Below are 24,178 nucleotides of genomic sequence, written 5' to 3' on the forward strand. Positions count from 1 at the left end.
AAATGCCAGTTCTTTTTTTCATACTTTTAGACCTTTCAAGCAAGCAACTTTTAAAGTGATAATCATTGGTGAAAGTTTTTCTGTTGACTTATCTACTTAACTGCTGTGTTTGCATGCCCTCAATCATCAGTGCAGTTTCTTACTGTATCTGTTGGGGAGTGTGGGGTGGGGAGTGTGGGGTGATCTACACTGGAATTGGTAGCTTGTTTCAAAGCTGCCCTCCTGTTTTCAGGGCTGTTAAATCTCTGGACCTGTGTTAATTGGTTGTGTGCTAAGCATACTGTAATTTTTGCTAACTGTGATTGGCATAGTAATTCTCAAGAGATCCCACAGTATAGGATTCTGTCAGTATAGAAGTCTGTGAAGCCTCTATCCAAGGGACCTGTCTCCGCACAGTTAATCCTTAATCCATATATTGTGGCTTTGTTAAATGGTTAGTTTGTTGGTGAAAGAAAGGCCATTGTGTTTGGTTTTACTTGTCAATACTTAGGTAACCTGTCAAATGTCAGTGAGACTCACTGTCTAGCATTTTAGATGTGTGTGGTAAAATGTTCTACTATTACAATCATTTGTTGCCAGATCACAATTAAATAGATGCAGGTAAACATAAATATACAGTATTTCTGAAGAAAGTAGTTTTTGTGAGCTAGTTTGAAGAACAAAACTTGGTCCCACATATCTCCTGGACACCCACAGCCAGCATGTGGATTTGTTCAATTCCTACACCGGCGCAGATCATTTACTGCTGATTTGATTTGATTTAATTAGTGCTGTGTAATTGGATGAAGTGCAGCCCATTTAGAATATAAATCATATAAAAATTTTTTTTTTTAAAGTATCTGCTGTTACTGATGCATTTTGCATGTAAAAATTAGTTTGATTGATCTTCTGTATCGTGAAAATGTAATCTGGTGATATTTTTACTTTATTCCCTACCCCTACTTAGATGATAAATAATAGAAATAAGGCTAGACCATAAGGCTACCATAGGGAGAAAAAAATGATTTAATAAACACAGATAAATAAAACCACTCCTTTTGTATGTAATTAAACACTTGATTCCCAAATATGATTTACATTGGCACCGAAAACGTTTGCACTGTTCTGTGTACCTGTAACAGTTACTTTTGAAGTATTTCAGGATGGTGGGCATCATTTTAAAGGAATGTTACTTCATCGAAATCCAAAAAAGGGCATAAATGTACATCATCTTGTGTATTGTAGGGGTTGGTGATATGGTAAAATACTAGATACATAGATTCTAAATAAACTCATTTCCTTTAGATGTGTTATTAAAATGTCATTGTCAAGTTTTTGACTATGAAAAAGGGGCATTTTCTGAATCCGATGTGATCTATGGACATTTTCTGAATTTAGGTAAAACTCAATTCATCGTTAGCCTGAATTTTCCTGCTGTGATTGTAGCAGGACCAGCCTCATATCAGTTCCCTCAATCCCCACTCAATTCCTGTTCCTCCTTGAGGGCTTTGCCCGCATCATAGGGTTTTTAAAAAATGATGAGGGAGACGCAGAGAGTCACTCCACTTTTTTTTAGCTTTTAGTCCTACATGCTAAGTAAGTGAAGATGAACCTCCTCTCAGAGGTCGTTTAGATTGCAGAGATGTGCTGTGTCCTACTTTAGCCTGCTCTCAGCAGTGCTGTGTATTTTAAGCACAGGTTGTAAGCCTGGTGTTTTCCGTGATCCATCTTTCCTCATATTGCCTCTTTCCCATTATTTGTTGTTCAGCTCTTATAGATTTTTGAGGGTAATATCACACACAGATGTGAGCTATAAGCCAATATGGTCATTGCAGTGTCAGCAGGCTTGGCCAACGCTGCTGTTTTTACTTTGAGTGTTTGACACTTCATTACATGCATTTTAATAGCAAAAAAAAAAAAAGTATGTGTATTTCAAAGGTGTAACAGGCCTCCACGGACCAGCATTCATTCTACTAATTAGTGCAGCAAACATGTCTGACCTGCTCTCTTAGGGAGCTTTCACACCTACCTTGTTTGTTGTAGACCAATCAAATGTTTCCTTCAGTACATTTCGTTTTGACAGGTGTGAACCCTTGTATTCGTACTCGTATTGCACGTTGAAATGCTGGTGGGATTTTTATCAGGTCAGCACTGTACCGTCTGTATTTTTATTTATTTATTTATTTTTAACCAGTAAATATTTGACTGATGCTGGTATTGTCTTTATGTATTCATTTATTTATTTTATACTTTTTGCAGTGTATGCTGCTGCTATTAACCGAATGGAATAGAAAAAAATATATAATTGAGAAACAGGGCGAGGTTTTGAGACAAAATCGAGCTAGAGCGAGGTTTATTTGTACTGTTTTGATTGGGATGATTGTAGACATTAGGCATCTGTTTTCATGCAATCCAGCAAGTAGAATAATAGATTTATTTGAAGAATGAATATGAGTGAAAGAGCTGGTGAAAGTTAAAGCATTTTGGCAATACATTGAAGAAAAATGGGGAAACACTTGAAAGCCTGCCAAATTCCGAGCGAATGCTCACATATATGTATAATTTGGTGTACTTAAACCGTTGCAGAATGGAACTAACCCAACAAGTCCCCCCAACCCCCCCCAAATATAAATGCCCATTATGTTCTGAGTAGGAATTTGGACCTCTTTTGATCACAGATGGTTTTGAGTCTTTCTAGTGTGTTTTTTGGATTGCTAGAAATTTGCCACTAAGCAGCAGAGCATTATAACATGGGAACAGCTGGACTTTGTAACCTGCATCCACTTTCTAATCTTTATTAATGGATAAATATTTGACATCGTTATAACTAAACAGCACTGAGAGGAAAGCAATTGATGCATTCCGTAACACCTGGTAATGTCTCTAATGAGATTAAAAGAAGATTTAAAAAAAGACCTTTTGACAAATGTGACAACTGATGGTAAAATGAAAGATACTCATGGAATTCAGCTGTCATTTCTTTGGGAAACAGCAGCTTGTGAATTCAGCAAATCCAGCTGCTTTTGGAACACTGAAATTGCTTAGTACAGTAAGTGAGTGGGAGTGCTGTTTCTTTGCTTGTCTTGGCAGGTTGTGACTAGTGCTAGTGAATATTTTTTGTTCTCAACATTCAGGTGAAGGAGGGTCATAGGACTGAAGAGTACATCAGACAAGTGCTTAATACAGAACTTGATAAACAATCCAACTAGTAAGGTCTGCAAAGATATTTAAATGAAATATTTTTAGGAACACAGTGTAGTCCATAGGAAAGTGGACAGGGCATTGTATTTGTCATTTGAGGTTTTTTTATATATATAGTTTTTTATATAATAAGTATTAGTTTAACTATATAGAAATAGTTCTTTATCACAGCCTCTCCATTCCAGGGGCTCCTAATTAATTGGGCCTAGTTGACCACCAAATGAGTTTTGGTACGTCCAGTTCCAGAATCTGACCAGTACGATTCTCCTATGCATTTCAGAGTCTTACTACTAGCATTATCAGGTCATCAGTTAAGGCTGCTGAGCCAGTTCTACTGCAGCCCATGCCAACATGTTTCACAGATAAGATGTGCCCTCTTCACTCCTTCCTCATTCTGTGACTGTGGTACAGGTTCATTTTTGCCTTATCTGGCCACAAAACATTGTCCCAGGACCCAGGAAGGTATTTCAGTCTGCATGTGAATTGTACTCTGGTGTGTGTTTATGTTTTGAGGCTCACCAGTGGTTTGAATCGTGTGATGAACCTGCTAATGATGCCATGCTTGTGTATTCTTTTCTTTATATATGTGTTTTGACATTCTTGCATCCTGGCTCATGTTGCTCCATTCCCTTGCAGAGGCTATGACTGGCAATAGTAATTCTGAGTTAGAGCCAGATTGTCAAAGAACTTTCCATTTAGCATTGCCTTAAGACCCTTAAGTGATTCTCAGTTCCAGGCCTGCTATTGTACTATGCAGTACATATTTTTGCGTTTTCTTCATTTCTTGTTGGAATGTGCTGTACAGGGGCGGCCCTAAGAACGGAGCAGTACGTTCTTCTTTCTTCTGTTATCTATGACCCAAACCTAACCTGAAACGGGCAGAAAAGAGCTTAACCAGCTTAGACTTTTGGAGCTGACAGCCTTGTGGTTGTGGGAAAGAACAGGGACATTGTTAACAGTTCTCAGCTCGCAGTGTTCTTGACTGAGCTAGCCTGGCTGGCCCAGACTGACCGGCCTCTGTCCCCCCTGCCAAAGCACTGGATAAACGTATTAAGAGCGCAGCAATGAGCTCACTCTGCCTCCATGCTGAGAGCATGAGCTCATCATTTCAGCCAGAGGACAGAAAAGGAGGGGCGATGGAGAGAGGGAAGACTGCCAGAAAATGAGAGGTCTCAGCTGCGAGGGCTGCCCATGCGCCCGCACACACATGCACACCCTGTCAGGCTTGGGTCAGCTTTTCTGTGGGCAGCATTACTTAATGGTAATGAATTCTCCACATTGAGCTGGCTTAATCAGTCTTGGCCTCAAGTCTTTGATGAGGAGTGTGTGAGGTAAGCTTCTGAAAAGGCTAGTAATTGACTTTCAGTCAACGGCAAACTGATTTGAGTCCCGCTTAACAGTGAGCTCTCAGGTGTGACGTGGCGCAGTTTGACAACTACAGCTGTGGCTTTGAGACGTCCAAACCGAGGGTTGATGTTTTTGATGTGTTTGATCAGGTTAGTTTTGGTCACTTAAAAACCTGCATGATATACCTACATCCTGTCATCATCAACATCATCCACGTTAGCTGTATCTCCCTGATCGGCTTGAACAGGGGCTTGCGTCTGACATTGTCATTTATTCGGCCAATATGCTGCTAATAATGTGGTGTAATTGCCAGCAGGACCTAGGTAAAGTACAGTACTCAAAACTAGTTCAATTCAATTTCCATTTAAGACTTTGTCTCCTCCTGTTTTTCCCGTTTCCAGTTATTTTTCAGTGCAGTTATCCTTTTCTGTTGTTTAATGGGTGACTCAAGCCTGCCTCAGCTTCCTGGAATTGGTCTGAATGTCCATACCACCAAAAAGAAAGTGTTTTTTCCCTGCAAATGAACCGAACCATAGTTCAGTTTGATCCAAATCAAGAAGTCCTCTTTTTGGTTGGACCAAATTTTGGTCCTTTGGTCTGGATCGTGGTCCGAGGCACCTTTCACACCTGCTGTTTTGGTTCGGACCAGGCTGAAAAGTCTGAAGGTTAGGATCTGAAAAGATCTCTAGACCCCATTTATACCTGGTCACTCGATGTGACTACTATCTGGATCCTGATTTTAAGATTTTAGCCACATTTACACTTGGTAGTCAAAGTAGTCCGATTGCTGTGTTTAACAGAATATGCTGTTGCTGGGGTTTCGGCTGTGCTGGGAGGGTTGTACGTGGTTGTCGAATGTGTCTCGGATGCGTTTCCACTTGCACTTCTATGTGGCTTGGCCTTATCCAGATAAAATCCTGATTTGACGCATGAATTGTGAACAGGGTTCTAGGCTTCTTAAGAAGCAGTTGAATTAGGATATTAGGATAATGGTGTCCAGGCTGGCATCCAATGAGCTGCCTATTCTTATACAGTCTGTGTAGTTACTATACACTTGTTGCTGTTTAAAGGCTCCCTGTGGTTGGTCTAAATCTGCACCCTTATGTTTCTAGTATTGACAATACTCAGAAAAGCATGTGTGATGAGTAAAACTGCGAGTTTAGACCATGCTTTCCCTACTGCCCCAAAGGCTAAATGCTGTTTAGCTAAGAGAGCATTGCTATCCTAATTAAAACCCTGAATACCCTCATTTAATTAAGAAAATGACTAGCTTTATGTTCCCTGAAATAATGTACTCCTACCAGCCTTTCCAGATGGAACTGTGCAGCACAGTGATCAAGTTATCGTGCTGTTGTTCTGCTGCACTGTAGTGTGCGCTCGCTCTCTCTCTTTTGTTGTCTTTGAGCCCCCTGTTGTCTCTCTGTATGTCTGATGACTAGTCACAGACTCAGTTGGCAATAATCAAATGCAGAGCACCAATGGCATGGTGTTTGCAGTGTGTTCGACTGCTCTGGCTGAGGGGGGCTCTCTTTGATCGTCCTCCACTCACGTGCCCCTCTCCCCAGGGACCCACGCTCCTCCATTTCCCCTTCCTCCTTCAACTCCTTCTAATGAGCACTATCCCTCATCCTCTGGCACATTTTCTCTCTGTCCGTAGTGCAGGCTCTTTGTAGCTCAGTGGGTTTTTTCACACTGAGACTCTGGTGTTTGACACTTGCGATCGCTATTTGTAAATGTCTGCTGTTTCTCCCCCTTTTTTTCCTCCTGTCTTCATTGGTAATGATTTTGCTGTGCCCGTGTGAATGTGTCTCTGAATCTCTTCCTTTTCTCCTTCTTTCCTCATCTGTTAAAGGAACAGTTCAACTGGAAAAAATGTGAATTTACATGATTTATCACCAACCCCAGATGCAGTCGATCAGCCAAGACATGAGCCTGATTTCTGCTGTGAGGTGCATTAGTTCATAATGGGAGATGCTTGGCTAATGTCACTAACCAACACAAGACTTGTGGCCTGTCAGCATTTGTTTCTGGGTGAATACATTCTTAGATATGTCTCTCAGACCACTCAAAATGCATCCACTTCTTCATTTGTTTCATTTAGACAAATCTATGGGATTTCAAACCTGATATGACTTCTTTTAATTAAGAAAAGCAGTCATTAGGAGTCATTATGAGTAACCAGAAATACTTTTACATTAGCAGTCTGTTCCAGTCGTGTTTATGTATTTTTTTTTTTCCCAAAGAAAATAGAATTTAGTTAAAAACAGTTGCTTCAACAGTGGCTTTTATTTACCAAGGTGAATCTGGTGACTGTTCAAGTCCAGTGTTTTGTTAGCATCATTAACCTGGGATCTCTCGTTCAGCACTAAAGAAGCATGTCAGATATCACACAAGTCTTCAAAATGACTTACGATTGACTTTGATTTCCTGATTTCCTTACTTTTTCCAACTTCTCAAAAGTTGCCATTTTGAAGATTTTGGGCAAGGGTTTTATACACACACAAACACACACACACATACATACATACAAGCATTGTATATTTGTTTCATGGGGACCTGATACAGTGTGTCTATCAGGACATGTGTCTAGAGAGCATGCATGTGTGAGGCAGAATGGTAACTATTAGATCGAGGTCCACAATTTGGGCCAGACATGTTCTACTAATATCAAGATAGGAATAAAGTGCACTATATGGACAAAAATATTGGGACACCCACTCTGCTTTTGTTGAAGTAACAGTCTCTGCTTTCCAGGGAAGGCTTTCTCCTAGATATTGGAGCAATGCTGTCAGGATGTGCTGTGCTTTCAGCAACAAGAGCATTAGTGAGATCAGGATGTTTGATGATGACCACTTCACCTCATTCCCGACTCATCCCAAAAGATATATTGGATGCACTTGGAATGCATCTTTTCAGAAAGTTGCCCTGCTTCACAGCTCAGTGCTGGGGGGCTTTGTAACCCTCTGGCCCATTCCTGACACTAGGCATGGTATCAATACGTTCATGCTTATCTGCCCCAGTGTCCTATTCTGTTGGCAATACCTCTCTACAGGGACTAGACAAGGTGTGTGTATGTGTCATGCATGGCGTACATCTCTGTTTTCTTTCTTTAACCCTGCTTTGCTGTTTGCTTTATGCATCGAGTCTGTTCACAAACCTGACCAACAAGCGTGTGTGTGTGTGTGTGTGTGTGTGTGTGTGTGTGTGTGTGTGTGTGTGTGTGTGTGTGTGTGTGTGTGTGTGTGTGTGAGTGTAAGCGAGCAAGAAAGCGTGCGTTCTGAATGCTAGCAGCCGTTTCCTCTCCAGAGCTGTTTCTGTGGAGTGGACCGTAGGGTATGTTGAAGGTGAGAATTGAAGATGTTTGCGTATGTCAGAGAGCAATAGCACCCGAGCTCTGAGAAGAAGAGGTGTTTCTGTCTGCCAGCTAGTAATGAACTCCGTCTATCAGCATGAAAGACGAAGGCGTAGGAAAAGACCGAAGGAGGGAGGTGTAGAGGGAGGGATGGAAGAGACAAAAGAAGGGATGACTGCTTCATTGCAGTCCCTGGAGTTCAGCATTTCCTTTCATCATTAAAATGAATATATTTGTACTAGTAGTTGCTCTTTAAACAGTTCACCTCACCTAGTTAATACACAATGCTAAACTACTATCAATTTTATAGATTAGACACGTTTAGCAAGATGGCCGTCTCTGTTTAATCTATAGGAACTCTGAATGTGCCTCAGTGCAGAGTACACGGCTGTTTTATTGAAAATAAAGATAACTGTCTCAGTCAATTAAGAGCCGTTAACTGCCTCATTTGTGGGCCCCTGTCGCTGTTGTCCCACTGTGGGAATCGCTGTCTGCTGAAATGGCATCAGCATTTGAATTTGGGCTTCTGCTGAGTTCACTGTCTGGCTCTTGTGAGCCTCTAGTTTCATGTAGAGGAGAGCAGGGCACAGAGTAATGTCAGGCTAGGAGTAAAATGTAGCAATTAATGTTTTATGCAGTTAAAGCAGCATTCTGGAAAATTGGGATTTCTTGCTCAGGGGCTCCCCCTGCAGTCGGGTGTGGAAGTATACATTTACATATATGGTATTTAGCAGATGCTCTTATCCAGAGCGACTTACAAAGTGCTTTGCTATTTACCCAAGAAAAGCCTTAGCTAGTTAGAATAGACCAATAATTCAAAGGATACCTCTAAGCTACCGATAATTCTGAACAGTGAATCTAAAATTTTTTGATTTTATTTTATTTATTTATTTTTGGTGTGCTAATATTTTGTTCTATTTTGTATTCAGCATTTTTAAATTCGTATTTATCATTTTATCCTGTTTTGGCCCCAACAGCAAGCTGATTGAAGGTGACACTATTGAAAGGTGATCAAGGTCAAAGCTGCGAAAGTCTTTTATTTCCTTGCAAGAACACAGCAAGCCAGAAAATCTTCTGAAAAACAAAACAGCCCAGGTTTTCAAAAATGCATTTTGCCCCACAAAATAAGATTTTGTTCCTCATTCCCCAACATGTCAGCATCACTCACTCACAGAAACGCTCTCGCAGCGTCTTTGTTTTGCAGCTCTGAACTCGTTCCTCCTACCACAGAAGGCTGTGCTGCGCAGAGCTGTATTGTTGGGGCCTTCTTTGAGGAGGAGGGAGTGTGGTGAGGTACAAGCAGCGCTGCCAACGTTGTTTTCAAAGTTTCTTGTGTCTCTGTGGAGGGGTGGCGGCTGTCATCCTGTGTGCAGGAGACAGATGAGCTCTCTGTGAATATCTCCGCTGCTAATGTATACTAATAAGACAGCCTGCCTCAGCATTCTAAGAGCGGCTGTCAGAATGAGGCTTGGACGTGTTAGCATCTCTGTAGCACTAATGCTCAGTGATCTGCTAAGGAGGACTAGCACTGGCACTGGATTAAAGCAGTTCAAACAAAGGTAAAGGCAACATAGCTGTCAGATACCCGCTCCAAACACCATTCATAGGGACTGTAAAACTTCCTCTATGTTTAGCGTGTTAAGATACTGTATTATTACATTAATAGTAAAAAGAAATAAAAAAAAAAGGAGTGTCATCACACTAGCACTGTGTTTCTGTCCTTTGTCTCCATGTAAAATGCAGCTGTGTCGTGTAGACTTGATTTAAGTGTGTGAATTCTAATTAGGATTACAGTGTTGTTCCCCACTGAAGCTAGAATGAATAGGCAGACTGATGGACTCCGATTAGCTTTTTTTTTTTTTATGTGGGTGAGGTGGAAGAGATGGAAGGAAAGGATGGTGGGGGTGTGTGAGTGGGGTCTTTGATGAAAGCCATTCTCTGTTAGAATAGAGTAGATAATTAGTTGGTGTTCTATTCCGGCGACACAAGGGGAAGCAAAAGTAACATGGCAGCTAATTGTGGTGATTTAACCCTCGCTCAGTGCGACGGGCAGCTGCTTTCAAATCCTCTCTGCGTGTATGTGTGCATGTGCAGATGCACCGTTTTAATAGTATTGATTCGAGATGCACAAGGCATCAGATGTTCATGCTTTGTCAGTGATGCAACGTGACAAGCAGTTCGTTTCTGTAACTTTTGATGCTTTGTTGTTGTTATATAGACTAATGAGAAAACCTAAGCATATCTTTGAAAATAAACAAAGCAAATTCAGCAGGCTAGTTTGGCTTGGATGGACAACATGTTCAAGTTTGCTTCCGTTTGCTTGACCGAAGAGAAGCCAGTAACCTGGCTAGAATGGCTACACCAAAAACAAAAGATCGTCTGCAACTTGCAAAAGCTGCTACACATTCCTCCACTGCAAAACAGACAGCACAAGCATATTGGCCAAGCATCTAGCCAACAAGCACCCCAACCTCTACAAACTTCGGATAATGCCTTTCATCACAAATAGCCTTTCTAGTAGTCTGCTTAGTAGGGCTGTAATGGTACACAAAGTCGCAGTTTGGGCCTCATGGTTAAGTACAGGGCAAAAAAAAACAAAACATAGGACTAACCCAGATTTGTTTTAATTAAATTTGCAGACAACTGTGCCAGTTTGTTTGTTTGTTTGTTAGTTTGTTCCATCTAGTGCTGAAGGGCTTGGGGGGGCAAACAAGACTACAGTTACAATAGCAGTACTCCTAAACTGCTATATTTCCTGCAATACCATGCAAATCCAACGGCTTACAGGTTAAGGTTCCCGGATGGTGCGAACGCTTGGGAAATTACTGTATTTAGCCTAATAGCACGTTTTGTGCAGTCTCTGTGTAACTCTGTGCACCGAACTGTCCCTTTACATCCTCATTTCAGCTCTTAGCATCCAATACACTTCCAGAACAGGATGCATTCAATATAAATGAAACACAGCCGTGCTGAGACAGAATGCACTCTGATGTGCTGCTGGGTTGAATTCACTCCTCCTGCTTCTTATGAGCCAGGACTGCAGTAGGAAACTGCTACTGTCTGGCTAGTTCACGGCTAAAAGGTGGATTAATTAAATTTCCATGGATTCTAGGAATATCTTCACATAACACAAGACACACAACACACAACACAAGGCACTTTTCTGTTGCGTTTTGCAGTCATAGTCAATAGTTCCTCTCTGGCTTGGTCTCCGGATTGAATAGCTTTCAATAGCCTCTCATCCCTCTATTCCAGTCCATCTGCTTTCAATCAGTGTAATGACATCTGCTGACCTACCTCTGCCACAGTAGTGATATAATTCTTAGTGTGTGTCCAGTCTAGTAATTAATATTTCTTTCTTACTAATACTGCTTTGATCCTCCTTCTGTCAACCCCCCCTCCCTCTCTCTCATTCGGACGTAGCTCAGCTCTTTATAAATAAACTGATAGCTGGCAATTAGTCTAGACAGGCTTAGTGCTCCACCTCATTGCTCTTTGGGATGATTAAATAGCGACTGATCTGGTTTGTCTGTTGTCTGACAAAGAAACCACCACTACTCTGTGAACTCCACTTAATGGAGTTTTATTGCCTTATTACCATAATGGCTTATTGGCATGTGGACCCTTGTAGCTGAGAGTGGTCTTTGATTTTAAGTAATAACACCATTGAAATGACAATAAAACAGCACTGTTTCAGAGTAGCAAGCATTTAGAAAGGTTCCTTCAGTTTGGGACGTGCTTCATTGGCATTTGCTTGGTACGGCTGCTGGGTCTGTAGAGTAGAAGTACTTGGGCCAGTAACATGATTTTAACACTGTTCGCTCTGGATTAGCAGAAGCATTCAAGCTGCTTGGTCAGAAGGTGGTATTTAGGATGTCATGTAATCGTCATTTGCTGATCTACTCTAGTGTTGTTGAGATGTTTGGAATGCATAAGAGGGTTTTTGGCCCTGACGTTATTAGAATTAGCCGTTGTAGGCCAAGGTGACTGGGAGAGCTGTGATTCTCTTGCAGAGAAGTGCAACCCAGCTCAGGAAAGCACCCAGAGAAGGAACTGTGAGAATGTGACACATCTAGGCAACCTTGCATTCCCCTAATTCCTTTGGGGACAGTTGTTGCTGAACACAAGTGTGTCATAAACTGTGGGTATGTGGTACGAGTGTGGAAAGTGCTTGACTGGAATGAGCACAAGTCCTGTGGAGGAGTGTTTGTGCGGAGCGGCGGACACTTGCTGACCCAACACTACAGAACTGCAGAGGTATGTGGTACTATATGATGAATAAAATAGTTAGCCACTAGAGCAGGCCTGCCCAAAGTTGAACCAGAGACGCTTGATTTGACCCGCAAGAAAACTAGCATGACTTCTACCCTGTCGCCAATGAGCAGGTTACAGTATAGAATAAGTTAGTTTGAGATCAAGTTAGGAACAGCTCACTGGTCCTGTACAGCCTGCATGAGTCTCCATAACCCCTCTCCTTTCCCCTTTCTGCTCAAGAAGGAAACAGACCATCCCCAGAGTCCTCTCTAATTGGCTCATTAGCCCTGTGTTAATGAAATAGGCCAAGAGTTGCGCACTGTGTGCGGGGGCGGCAGTCTGCTCATAGGCCTCGTTCTCCTCCACTCCAGCATTGGCTGATGATGCACTGTTCTCTGATCAGTCCTTTAACTCATCCCCACTGTTCTGACTTCTGGCATCCCTAATAAGCTTCTGTCACACAACCCAAATAAACAGCGGCTGCTCCAAAAGACGAGCAAGCGTTTGATAATCAGTTTGCTGCTGCCCTCCAAACAGATCAATATCTGGTTAAGAGGTTGTTTATGCAACATGCTGTAACCTCATTTACTGGTATTAGCTCAACAGGCTTGTTACTTTAAGCTAGCTTTAAATCCAAGCTAGTCTTGTAGTTGAGTGGGTCTTCAATCAGTTGGCCGTGCTCCCTCTGGGTGGGTAGATGGTGCTCTCGTAAGCAATGTTGGCTGATGTAGTGAAGCTGTGGACTCTGCGCTTTCCTCTGAGTGTGTCTGCTGCCCAGCAATGCCACATGCGGTGGCTAGCTCCATGTGGATCGGAAGAAAAGTTCTTACCCTTCTAGTGTTGGGAGCATTGCTAGTGATTGCAAGGAAAATTGTGATTGTGGTATTTTTTTTTCTTCTCTGCTTTCCCACTTTTTCCTATTCCGTTCTTTCCCATCCTTCTTATATTCTAGATTTTTAAAATAATAATAATAATAATAATAATAATAATTATTGTTATTATTATTTTATTTATTCAATAATTGCTCTATGGAAGTAACTGGGACCTTGAGATCTCAATATCTTTCCACCCCATGTACCATGTAATGCAAATGACAGTGTCCCTAAATCCTTGAATTTTTAAAGTTACATACGGGTTGGTTAATTGGTAGTACCAAACTGTGAAAAGGGGAAAAAAATTACAAACAAAATGGAAAGAAAAATTCAAATAAGTATGTTTAAAGTAAAGACGTAATGATGGCCAAGACTGAGCTTATGTACAATTCACATACTTTATATTTATTTGACATGTGGCTTAGAGCAGAAGTCCAAGTCAAGAGTTCACTTTCCCACCCACATACGCTACATGACATGTGCTACATAAATAAACCTTAGCCTTGAGTTTTCAGAGAATAAGAAAGTGAGAAATATTTGATACATATTTCTGTTAGCATACTAATAAAATAATTGGCATGTGTTTCTGCAGCAGTTTTTTTTATTGTGGTGACAGTTGGCTTTTTTTATTTATTTATTTATTTTTATATATAAATAATTTTCCTCCTGTAATTGTGTGCTGTGAAGACCAAACAGTGAAACTGACAGCTGAAAGGATCTTTCCCCCTCTTTTCCATGTCTTTGCTTTTCTCCCCTATTGTTTTCATAGGGATTAACTCTGTGCATTCTCCAACCACCTCAGCCGCCCTGCCGGTAGCTCAGGCAGCGCAAATAGGGTGGCTGATCTGCCCTCTGCATGTGCTGGCACTGCCGCCACCCTGCAACCTCTATTTCCAGGCTGTCATTCTCCCAGGCTGGCCAGAACCCCCGGCTGAGCTCCCGCGGGGCCTGTGGGGGGGGAACGCCCGGGGCCAAAGCTGTCCATCACAGCCCTGCAAAGCACAGGAGGTGCTGTAAGCCAGGCTGTGGTGCATGCCATCAAAAAGGACTTTGTGACCGAGTCTTTTACTGTTTGACAGGAAAACTGTTCATTTAAACTAGAGGCACTTTGCTGGCTTTATTAACACATGCCGCTTGAGGCGTGGAAGGTGGATTCGTCTCATAGAGGGACTTTATACCTTAGCATGTCATTTTCTTTGACGAGAATATTCAGGCAGCACAACAATGTTGCCAGATTTCCTCATGGAGTATCCATGGAGATGTGATGTGCAGTGTGCGTTTGGCCTTGTCTATTCCTCTGAGTAATTGAGGGCTTATTCACTGCACAGCTTGTCTGGATTGGTTCTGGCCGTTAAGGCTTTTATACTGTATGTATGTTTTGGTCCAGGCTGCTGTTAGATGAGCGATATGAAGGTCAATGTGAAGGTATCAAATATTTTGCGTCACGATTAGTGTTGTGGGGATAAAGTATATGTGTAATGTTGGAATGCACCAATACCACTTTTAACATCTTTTCTTTCTGGTGCCAGTTCTACCTGTTTCCATACCAGCACCAGTTGTTTTTAACCGCTCAGTAGATGCCGATCAATCTTAATATTTCAACATTTCACTTTTTATGTAACTTTTATGTATTTTGGTAAAAAATGGTTCTGTGTCACACAAAATATAATGGGCTTGAAAAAACAGCGTTTCCTGCTTAATTATCATCACTTGAATGGTTTCAGAGCCATGAAAAAAGCTTCCACCGTATAGAAACAAGTACAAACAAGAACATGTAATGGTGTTCTATGTAAAGAAATAAAGAAATAATCAAATTGCCATCAGCATCAGTTTACCTTGTTTGTAAAGCCCCAGTAACACAGGTTTTTTGGATTTTGCATCACCCTGTAAAATGGGTATGATTGTGAGTGGTGTAAACAGCAGTTTCACAAACCAGCTAATGTACTAGCACAACTACTAAAAACCCCAGAAGAAAAGATAAATACCTAATTCTACCTCCAATCTGACAGTGTACCATGCTGTCGCTTGTGCTGTATTTTGTAATCTACATAAAGAGTTCTCATGTTTTGAAACCGCAGCAGTCGGCGCTTCCATGTTGGATCAGACAGAGCAGAGACGGTACAGAGTTTGTCATAGGTCACACAGCCAGAGCAGCAGCACTGTTGGTCGGGGACGCAAATCCGTATGTCAAAGGTTGAAGAACTCAACGTAAAGGTTTGCAGACATTTTTCTTTCGTTTAGAAGTCATTCGAAAATTTGCAGACAAAAACCCAGCGTGATCAGAACTTATAGGTGCTAGGAGTCAACTAGTAGCTTTAAACTTCTTGTTTAAACCCAAAACCGGCTGTTTTTGTTCTTGCAAGCGTTCAGCCGTGCTCAGTTTACTCATCCAAATGATTTGAACCTGTTGCAGTTGTTTAGCTGCCAGTTTCAAGTCAGTCACTTTTCAAAATACTGGTATTAGAGATGTTGCAGTGGGTATTTTTACAGCTGTTTGGCCTAAGCTTGAAATCTTGAAGCATGTCACTCCTGTCAAACTGCTTCATGATATATGGTGTTCTCAAGGTACCAATACAGTATCTATACTAGTAGTTGTACACTACTGTTGCACACTCACTCAGTCTTTGTGCATGCACTTCACTGTCCAGTATCACTGCTCCATGGTAGTTATATCTACCATTCTGATCATCTTCCATTTATAAATGACTTCCTAACTGTCTCCAGCGCATCCATTTCAGTTATAGGCTGCTGTTTGCTCTACCCATCTCCTTGATTACATTTTCCTGCACTCTGGCTCCCTGTCATGCTCGATGGACTTAAGGAATATTGATGGGCTCCATTGGGGAGATTGCTTTTGTGCTAGAGCAAGAGGGCTAGCTCCAAACTGTCACTCCAGCTAATTTCATTGCCCACCCTTTTAGCCCATGGCAATGACGGAACCCTGGCCTGGAGTGTATGCGCGTGCGTGTGCGCGCGTGTGTGTGTGTGCATGCGCGCCAGCTGCTGCCTTGTCTTTTGAACCCCACCCTCTATAGCTTCACAATAAGGATGAGCAGAGAAATCTCTTTTTCTTTTCTCTCCCACTGGGAAATAACTGCCCACAGTCCTGTTTGTTTTTCTGCAGCATAGATTGTAAAAGCTATTGGTGAAATGACTCTGGATATTGTACTCATGTGCTGAGGAGAAACCATTTCACACCCCACCTCACAGTGTGACTAGTGAGCTACATCACTAGTGTGGCCTTCTGAGGTGCACAGTTATTATGGTCTTGAGCTTTTAAAGAGAGCCTGAAGTTTTCTGCTGAATAGCTGCACACAGGGGTGAGCAGGTGCTGTGAGCTCTAGATACTGCTCACACACACACACACACACTCTGCCATTCATAAGTTTGCAGATAACTAGTTTTTATAACTAATGTAACAAATAAGAGCGTGTTTTCCAATTATATTTTAACCTCTACACAAGTACATTTGTGAGGAAAGTAATGTGCAATTTACACAGTTCCAGTTTAGCCAATAATATTTAGTCTTATATTAATTAACTAATTTATATAAACTATATATCTTGTATAAGGTTGACTTATATAAATCTCATATTAATTAATTATATAAAATAACATCTGTACTGCTTTGTTATTGATCACATTTTTAATTGAGGTTGATCAATTTATTTTAGAAAAGTATCTTTAAAAAAACAACAAAAAAAACAAAAAAAAACTGATTTTATGAGCACCAATACTTCAGTGCCAAATCAATACCAAACTGCAGCAGTCATAGATACATAAGATTGTGATTTCTCCACTGGCCGGGGGCAGCATAATAGGCCTAATATAACGTGTGACTCATGGATCTAAGCTCCTCATAATCCTGATCTAGACACAGAGCGTGTTTTGTCAAAATGTTCAGAACCTGAAATGTTGAATTTATTGTTTGTGAATTGCGCTCTCAAAGGCAAACTTTAGCTCATTTAGGCTTATGGTGCAGTGGCTCATGACCGATGATATTAGCACACAGTGTGTTTAGCAACCCTAGAAGCGCCGAGCTCTGGTCATTTGACTACCTGCTAGAAGCACCGTGTTGGTTTTACCTCAAAACACTGCTCAGTTTGTATAAAAGGAAGCTGTTTCTGACATGTATGATCAATAGATGGTTTTATTGTTATAAGCCAATGCTGGACTTGAGACTAGGAACCAGGTCAGTGCTGCTCTTGCTCTGATCAACAAGTCCAGGCCGGGTGCCACTGTTGACATGCTGTGCCATAACGGCTGAATTTCATATCACAGTATTGTTTGTTTCTAATATACTGGAAGGCTACATGCCAGTTTTTGTAATATTAATATTTTGTCTTGTTCTTTATTATACCCAAGCTATTTGCATGATTTCCCCCTCCATATATTTCAGTCAGCTGGGCACTGCAATAGAAATGCTGTGCCACCTTAAATAACTGTTATTATATTATACTTATATTATACTGAATGCAATCCTGTTGGTGGTGTGCTGGGATTTTCATACTTTTTTTTTTTTTTTTTTTTTTTTTTTGTCGAAATATGAGGTTTGGGACCTCATTAAATGGACCACTGCCTGCTGTCTGAATTGTTAGGGCTACAGCCGTGTACCACTGACAGAGGGCTGTCAAAACTGTTCTGTTGAGGGCTAATAAGTTCAGATCCCTCCATTGTATACGCTACACGATGTGAGCTAACTCTTGTCTCGAGGCGTAGGTTGGGTATGTGTCATCTTCAGGAATATGCATATAATTATTGATGAAAACACCAGTTTTCTTTTAAATTTACACAAACATGGGAAGCCACAGACTACAGTGCACACTGACTTACTGAAGTAATAAAGGCTGGACGGAGTATGTGTTGGTTTAATCTGAAATGTTTAAATAAGGTCTATTTATGGAATTCGACTTAGTAGTTTTTAAATGTAGCTTTTCAATACATATTTGAAGCAAATAAATGTTGGCGATTTTTGTGAGATCCAGTGTTTATGAATACATCTCCCGTTATATACTAAATTGCCACACATCAGATACCAGACATATCTTAGACGACCGTCTACATCTTTCATCTTTTCTTTATATATTTTCTATTTATTTTTCTATAGCTTTAAGCTACTGCTATTTTCACCTTCACCTCATCTTTTTTTTTTTTTTTTTCCTCCCCTCGTCTCCCTGCACCCGTGCTTTCCTCCACATTTCTGCTGTGTCTTATTTATAGATGTACAGGATGTTGAAGAGAGAGAGGCAGAAGGACGGAGGAAAGTGATTTGATGATGCTGAGGGAAGGCAATCTCTTAAAATTGAAGGGGAAGGGCTCCCATAAATACAGCCAGGGGCAATATCAGCTCGGCATTGGCTGAGTCACTAATTAAAAAGTATGCCGGCATTTTGCTACGTGTGCACTTTGAAAAGGTGCTGTGTTGGTGTTCTGCAGACGGCCCAGGAAGATTTGAAGGTCCTCCACCCACATATTCGTCCCAGGCGGAGGAAGTCTTGTTTGTCTGTCCACCGCCAACGATTCACTCTCCTCTCCTGTTCCATTCAGTCGATCAGCACATGCTCCTGAATATTGAGGAACGGAAAGCATAATGGCAAATTAAGAGTTCACCACTTGGAGTAATAACCCTTATATTGTGGCATTCAACCACCTCAAATCACATCTGACAAATTCCAAATGAACAAATTTCCACTTTCTGACACAGCTCTGAAGAGTGTTGTAACTCTAAGCATGTTTTAAGCTGTATTTAAGCACCTCTGCCTGTCTGCTTTAAAAGATGACTTCCACTAGCGAGATATTTTTTTATTTGATTTTTTTTTTAAAAAAGAAACAACCTCTCAAATATTCTCTTTAAAAAAAAAGTCAAGCTTTTCTTAATAAAGATTTCTCTGTTTTCTTATGTACTTGTAATGTAGTCTTTTATGCTAGATTTTTACAGACTACAATAACTGTGTGTGTGTGTGTGTGTGTGTGTGTGTGTGTGTGTGTGTGTGTGTGTGTGTGAGTGAGAGCTGGTTTTAGTCAGGGAATCGCTATATGCCTGACCTCTGCTCACACGCCCACACAGTTAATGGATGATGGCTCTTATTAACAGATCCTCCAGCTGGAACTCATGGCTCCTCTTTATGCTAAGAGCTAATGCTGGCATCGACTGTTTTGATAGACTCTCTACCTGTGATGAAAATGGAGGGGAAAAAAAAGCCTCGTTACCATTGGCAACATGACCAGCATGACCTCTTTAACATGCCAGGAGTTGTTGCCTCTCCTCTTCCCTCACTCACTCAGCGCTGTAACCTCCATTCTGAAGCCTTAGGCCAATTTCTTTTTCTTTTTTTTTTTTTCTTTTGCATCTGTTCTGCTGTAGGGCAGAGGATTCGTAATTCACACAGTCGGCTGTGTTTGTGACGGTGCATTGACAGCTTTTATATTTTTAAATTGCTTACTTTACATACTGATCATAGCAGTGAGTGGGGTGTGTGGGTGCATGTACAGTATTGCTGTGTTTATCCTCCCATGCATATTTACAGTGGAGCGTATCCGCTCCCTACAGGCAGAGACAGATGGACTGGGCCTTTTCTGGTTGTCCTTTCTGCCCTATCAGTCTGGTGGGCCCGGTGTCATTTGGCCAATATTTCCAGTCTTGGAAGAAAGTGTGTGCGCATGTTTGTGTGTTTGTATGAAAGCATGTATGTGCACATTTGTCTTAGTTTCAGCTTGTTTGTCTCCACCTGTTTGTTGAGTAGATATTGATGTGAGCAGGTCTTCTTACATTACCATTCTGTTTTTATATTTAATTTAATACATTTTATTTATATATTAATTTCTTTACATTTTGTCGTTTATGTGTTGCATTTGCAAACACTGATGCCTTGTTTTGTCCAGAATTTGATATTTAACCCGATCCTTATGGTACGTCTCTGCCACCTAGTGGCTTTGTGGTGAATTTCACAAGAAACATAATTGTTTTTCATAAAGCAGCAAACTGTGCTGTCCTACACACCTGAAACTAAAAGTTCTTAAAGTAATGCCATAGAAGAACTACTTGTGGTTCCATAAAGAAAAATGGAGTTTGTGATGGACATTTGTGAGTGAGAAGAACCTTGTAAAGGTCTGTAGAACCTTTCACTTCATGTGGAAAAAGTTAAAAGGTTCTTCACAAATCTCCATTACATCTGTTATTCTTTATAGAACCAAAAGTGGTTCTTCTGTGGCGGCGCTCAAATAACCATTTCTGCCTTTATTTTTAAGAGTGCGTATTCTACTTCAGAAAGCACAACTTAATCAACCTTTTTTTTAACACACAGAGAACAAGAGGTTAAGCAAGATCTGTTCTAAGACTTTTTTTTTATTACACCCTTAGGACTAATGTTCACTAACTACATTAAAAGCAAGGCAAAAGAGCAGTTTCCAGGTTATACCAGTACAGGAAAAAAGCCAGGAACCACAGGTGCCAGCAGAGTTTAAGAGGTTGATGCTAATAAAGACTCTCTGGCATTGGTAAAATAGTCTCTGCTTTTGCAGAATGGGATGAACTGGTCACATTCTTGATCCAACTTCATTAACAGGTCTATGTATTATGCAGTCTGTTCATAGCAGAACATGTAGAATATTAATTAGTCTGTTCAAGTGTAGCCATAATGATGTTAACATTATTGCCTCGGTTTTTGCTAAGTCATGTCTAATCTCATTGCCTTCCATTTCTGATTTGCAGAAGGAGCTAAGCCTTCCCAGAAGAGGCAGTTTGTAAGTACCTGGTTTCTTACTAATCAGTCTCATGATTTCTGAATTTCTTGCTACAATATAAAAGAAAGCCCACTCTGAACCTAGCGCACAGAGCCTAAAATGGTTTGTGTGTTGCTTAACTTAACCCCTTTTATTTCTTTCCACATTATTTGTTTTCATTGTGTGTCTTTGCTGCAACTGCAGCAAAGATGCCGTTTAGATAAGATGTGCGACTCTACTAATGAATACTGCAGTGAAAATAACTGATCTTCTGCTCTGGTGAGATTATCTGCAGAATATCACCATTGCTGTTCAAAAATCTTCTCTTTTTTGACATGATTTGAATCTGGCACTTTATATTGTGTTAAAATGTGATGAATTGACTAATAGAAATGCTCCAAAATGACTTCTTAACTGATAAAATCTAATAGAATCTTCACTTCCACTGAAAGTTTAGAATTTTTTATATTTTATTTTATTTATTTAATTTTTTTAACCTTCTCCTTGCCTTTGGAGATTGGACAAAATTTTGTGACGGCAACATTGTGTTATTGTATAAATAATGGTAAACGCTGAACTGACGGCTCTTGTTCTGTTAACTTTCCTCCTGTTGAAAATAACCGTTTTTATAGTGTAGCATAGATGTATGACTTAAGCACCAATTGCACCATACTCTATATAGTGCAGCACACAAGACCTGGAACATTGGCCTTGTCCTATTACTCACACTTTCAGCCTTACACCCCTCATTTGCACCTACCTGCTCAGGTGTGGGGGGCTGTAGGGTGTCCCTTTTCTTAACTTCTTTTCAGCAGAGGGGCTCAGGAGTGCCCCATTTGATTGGCCCATTTCACAAGTCTCATTAGACCATATTTTTGAGAGGGCAATTAGCAGTGTTTCACTGTGATCATGTGACATTTGTCAAGTAAACCAGTTCTAAGATGATTTTCTATTAGACATATAATGCTCTTATTACGAATTAAAACCATTAATTCTCACTGTTGAGGGAGTAGGAAGCCATTTGAGTGCTGGTTTGAACCCAATAGCAGAGTGTGGCATGACTACAGCTTAGGCAGCACTTCACCACAGTAGTGGAATGGGGAATTTTCTCCCATTGACGTGGTTGGAGAGAATTTTCTTCATGCTTTTGTCAGTTTGTTGCTCACAAGTAAGCTTAGCAGCTCAATATTTTACATGCTCGTATTTACAAGAAAGACAGGTCGTTCAAGCTAAGTGGGAGCTAAGAGGAGGTTTGGCCATTTGCAGTTAGAGGTGAGTAGTCTACAGACATATGGACAGGACGAATACTCCAACAGCTGAGGACCTCTGCTCTGTTTTAACACACTATGCGGCACTATTTTTAACCTGCTTGCTGCCACCAAAGACATTTTGCACCCTAATGAGGAAAGCAGCATCACTGTAGATGAGAATGTGTTGTAGATGGCTTCTTGGTGCACAGTTTGTGTAACTTTATACAGTGTGTATGCAAGTGATATATGTAAGCATGTGTCTTATGGCAATGTGCTGCTTTGGTTCTTGTGTGTATGTGTGTGTGTGTGTGTATGTGTGTGCGTGTACACATGTGTTTCAGTGCCATTCTATCATTCCCAGAGTGGCACTGTAGGAGTTCATTGGGTTTATTGAGTCCAGCTAAACCCCACAATCCTGCAGACCTGGATTAAAGACTTAATCAAATCAAGCCTACTATTTTACCTCATTGTCAGTCAGATTGCCCCCCCCAAACACACACAGACACACTTTCTTGTTTGTCTCTAATATAGAGTAATAGATCATGTGTCAGTGTAATTGCATTAGCCTGTTCTGTAGAAAGTACGTCAGCAATAAGACTGCCTTAACTTTGGATGCTACAGTGATCATATCAGGGCTTTTTGTTGATCCTGGCTATTGTCTGACTTCTGGCACGTAGCCTACAGCTTCTGCTGGGAACAGTTGAAGGGACATTGATGTTCTTTTGGTTCTGGGAAGTGTGTGTGGACAGAGATGGATACTATGAGTCGTGGGCGACAGCTGCACCCCCACCCCCACCTCCAGGGTCTTGTGAAATAATGAGAAAGCCCTGTTCTCAGTAGCTAGTGTAAGAGGCAGCAAGAGACACAGAGGAAGGCAATGACAACATTTAAGCCAGTGCTCTCTTTTACTGTCCGTCTTGTCTTCTCAGTCTAGCCTCAGTCACCGGGTTGCTCCCTGAGTTCACCACTTGGCGGAGCGAAATGGATACCAGATTTCAGAATCTAGCAAGGTCCTGCGGCTGGAGATCAGATCTGGCTTTTGGATATTCTCTCTGACTGAGGCTACATCCAGGAGGTGTCTCTCCTCTGCATACTTTCCTTGCTTGTAGAACGCTCTTCTAAACCCATGGACTGGTCCTGGATCTTTGGGAAACGTACAGCTTTTGTACAGACCATTGGACAGTCTTAACACGGCGAAATATTGGGGATCATCGCCACGAGTCGTAGCCTTCATACATGCTCTTTTCCCTCATCATACAGTTGTTGCTTGTCACGGTTCTAAAACAGAGGTGACTGGAGTGTTTGGTCGTTGCTGAATGCACTCAGCCATTCTCCAGCCAGCCCACTGACACCTCACTGCACTGCAGGCATGAAGAAAAGAAAGGAGAGAGCAGGAGCCCCCAACCTGCACATACAGTGAGTCTCGGTATCTGCGCCATAAACAGTTGTATGCAAAACTTTGGGAACCCTTTTCCAAATGTTGCTTTTTAAAGTGAATAGAACCCCTGCAGCTTAAAAACTTAAAAATGGCAGTTGTTAATGTAGTTTACATTCTTTTACTACAATGTAGTTTATTTCTTTTATTTGATGAATTGGAGAAAAAAATGTAATGTAATTTTGCATGTGCAATGATTTGGCACCCTACTAAATCAGTTTTTGTAACACCCCCCCCCCTTTGCAAATGTCAAACTTATTACTTTTTTGTTTTTCCCTTGGGAATTTTGATATTTGAGTATTTGAGATATTTGGGTACTGTGAGTGTCAGCTTGAGTAGTTGTTGTAGTAGCTTCTTTTTAAGTTTATTTTCTTGACTGAGTCACATTTTTGTCGAAAAATTACTGATATTTTATGCCATACGGCTTTCCATTAATCCATTCCTTTATTCATTAAATTAATGTTTCCATTGCAGAATTTCCAAAACAAAATTGGCAGATTGCCAAATGTTTATTTATTTATTTATTTATTTATTTATTTTTTACATTTAAATTCTATACCTTACCTGACTGAGGCCTACACTTCTGTTATTTCCAAAATGCTTCTGGTTTAAAAATTCTTGTTCATATTCCATTCCTTTTGTGCTGAGGTCACAGGTAAGGATTCCTTTTAAACATACAGGATTTATTCTGCTTTTTTCTGGTTAATATACAAGCAGTTCCTTTCCACAGTTCCCAACCATTTCTCACAGCATATCAGGCAACTGT

The 24,178-nt window shown here is 40.9% G+C and overlaps 1 protein-coding gene across 6 annotated transcripts in view; it reads left to right on the top strand.

The window, feature by feature from the left end:
- Nucleotides 1–24,178, top strand: part of mast2 (microtubule associated serine/threonine kinase 2) — a 151,007-nt gene that overhangs the window by 63,350 nt on the left and 63,479 nt on the right. For all 6 annotated transcript variants that reach the window (XM_072684307.1, XM_072684308.1, XM_072684309.1 and 3 more), the window contains one exon: nt 20,717–20,748. In XM_072684307.1, coding sequence (XP_072540408.1) covers nt 20,717–20,748 — 32 coding nt within the window. The remainder of the gene's footprint in view (nt 1–20,716; nt 20,749–24,178) is intronic.

The sequence above is a fragment of the Salminus brasiliensis genome, chromosome 7 (genome assembly GCF_030463535.1).
Source record: "Salminus brasiliensis chromosome 7, fSalBra1.hap2, whole genome shotgun sequence".
In the NCBI taxonomy this organism is placed as follows: Eukaryota; Metazoa; Chordata; class Actinopteri; order Characiformes; family Bryconidae; genus Salminus; species Salminus brasiliensis.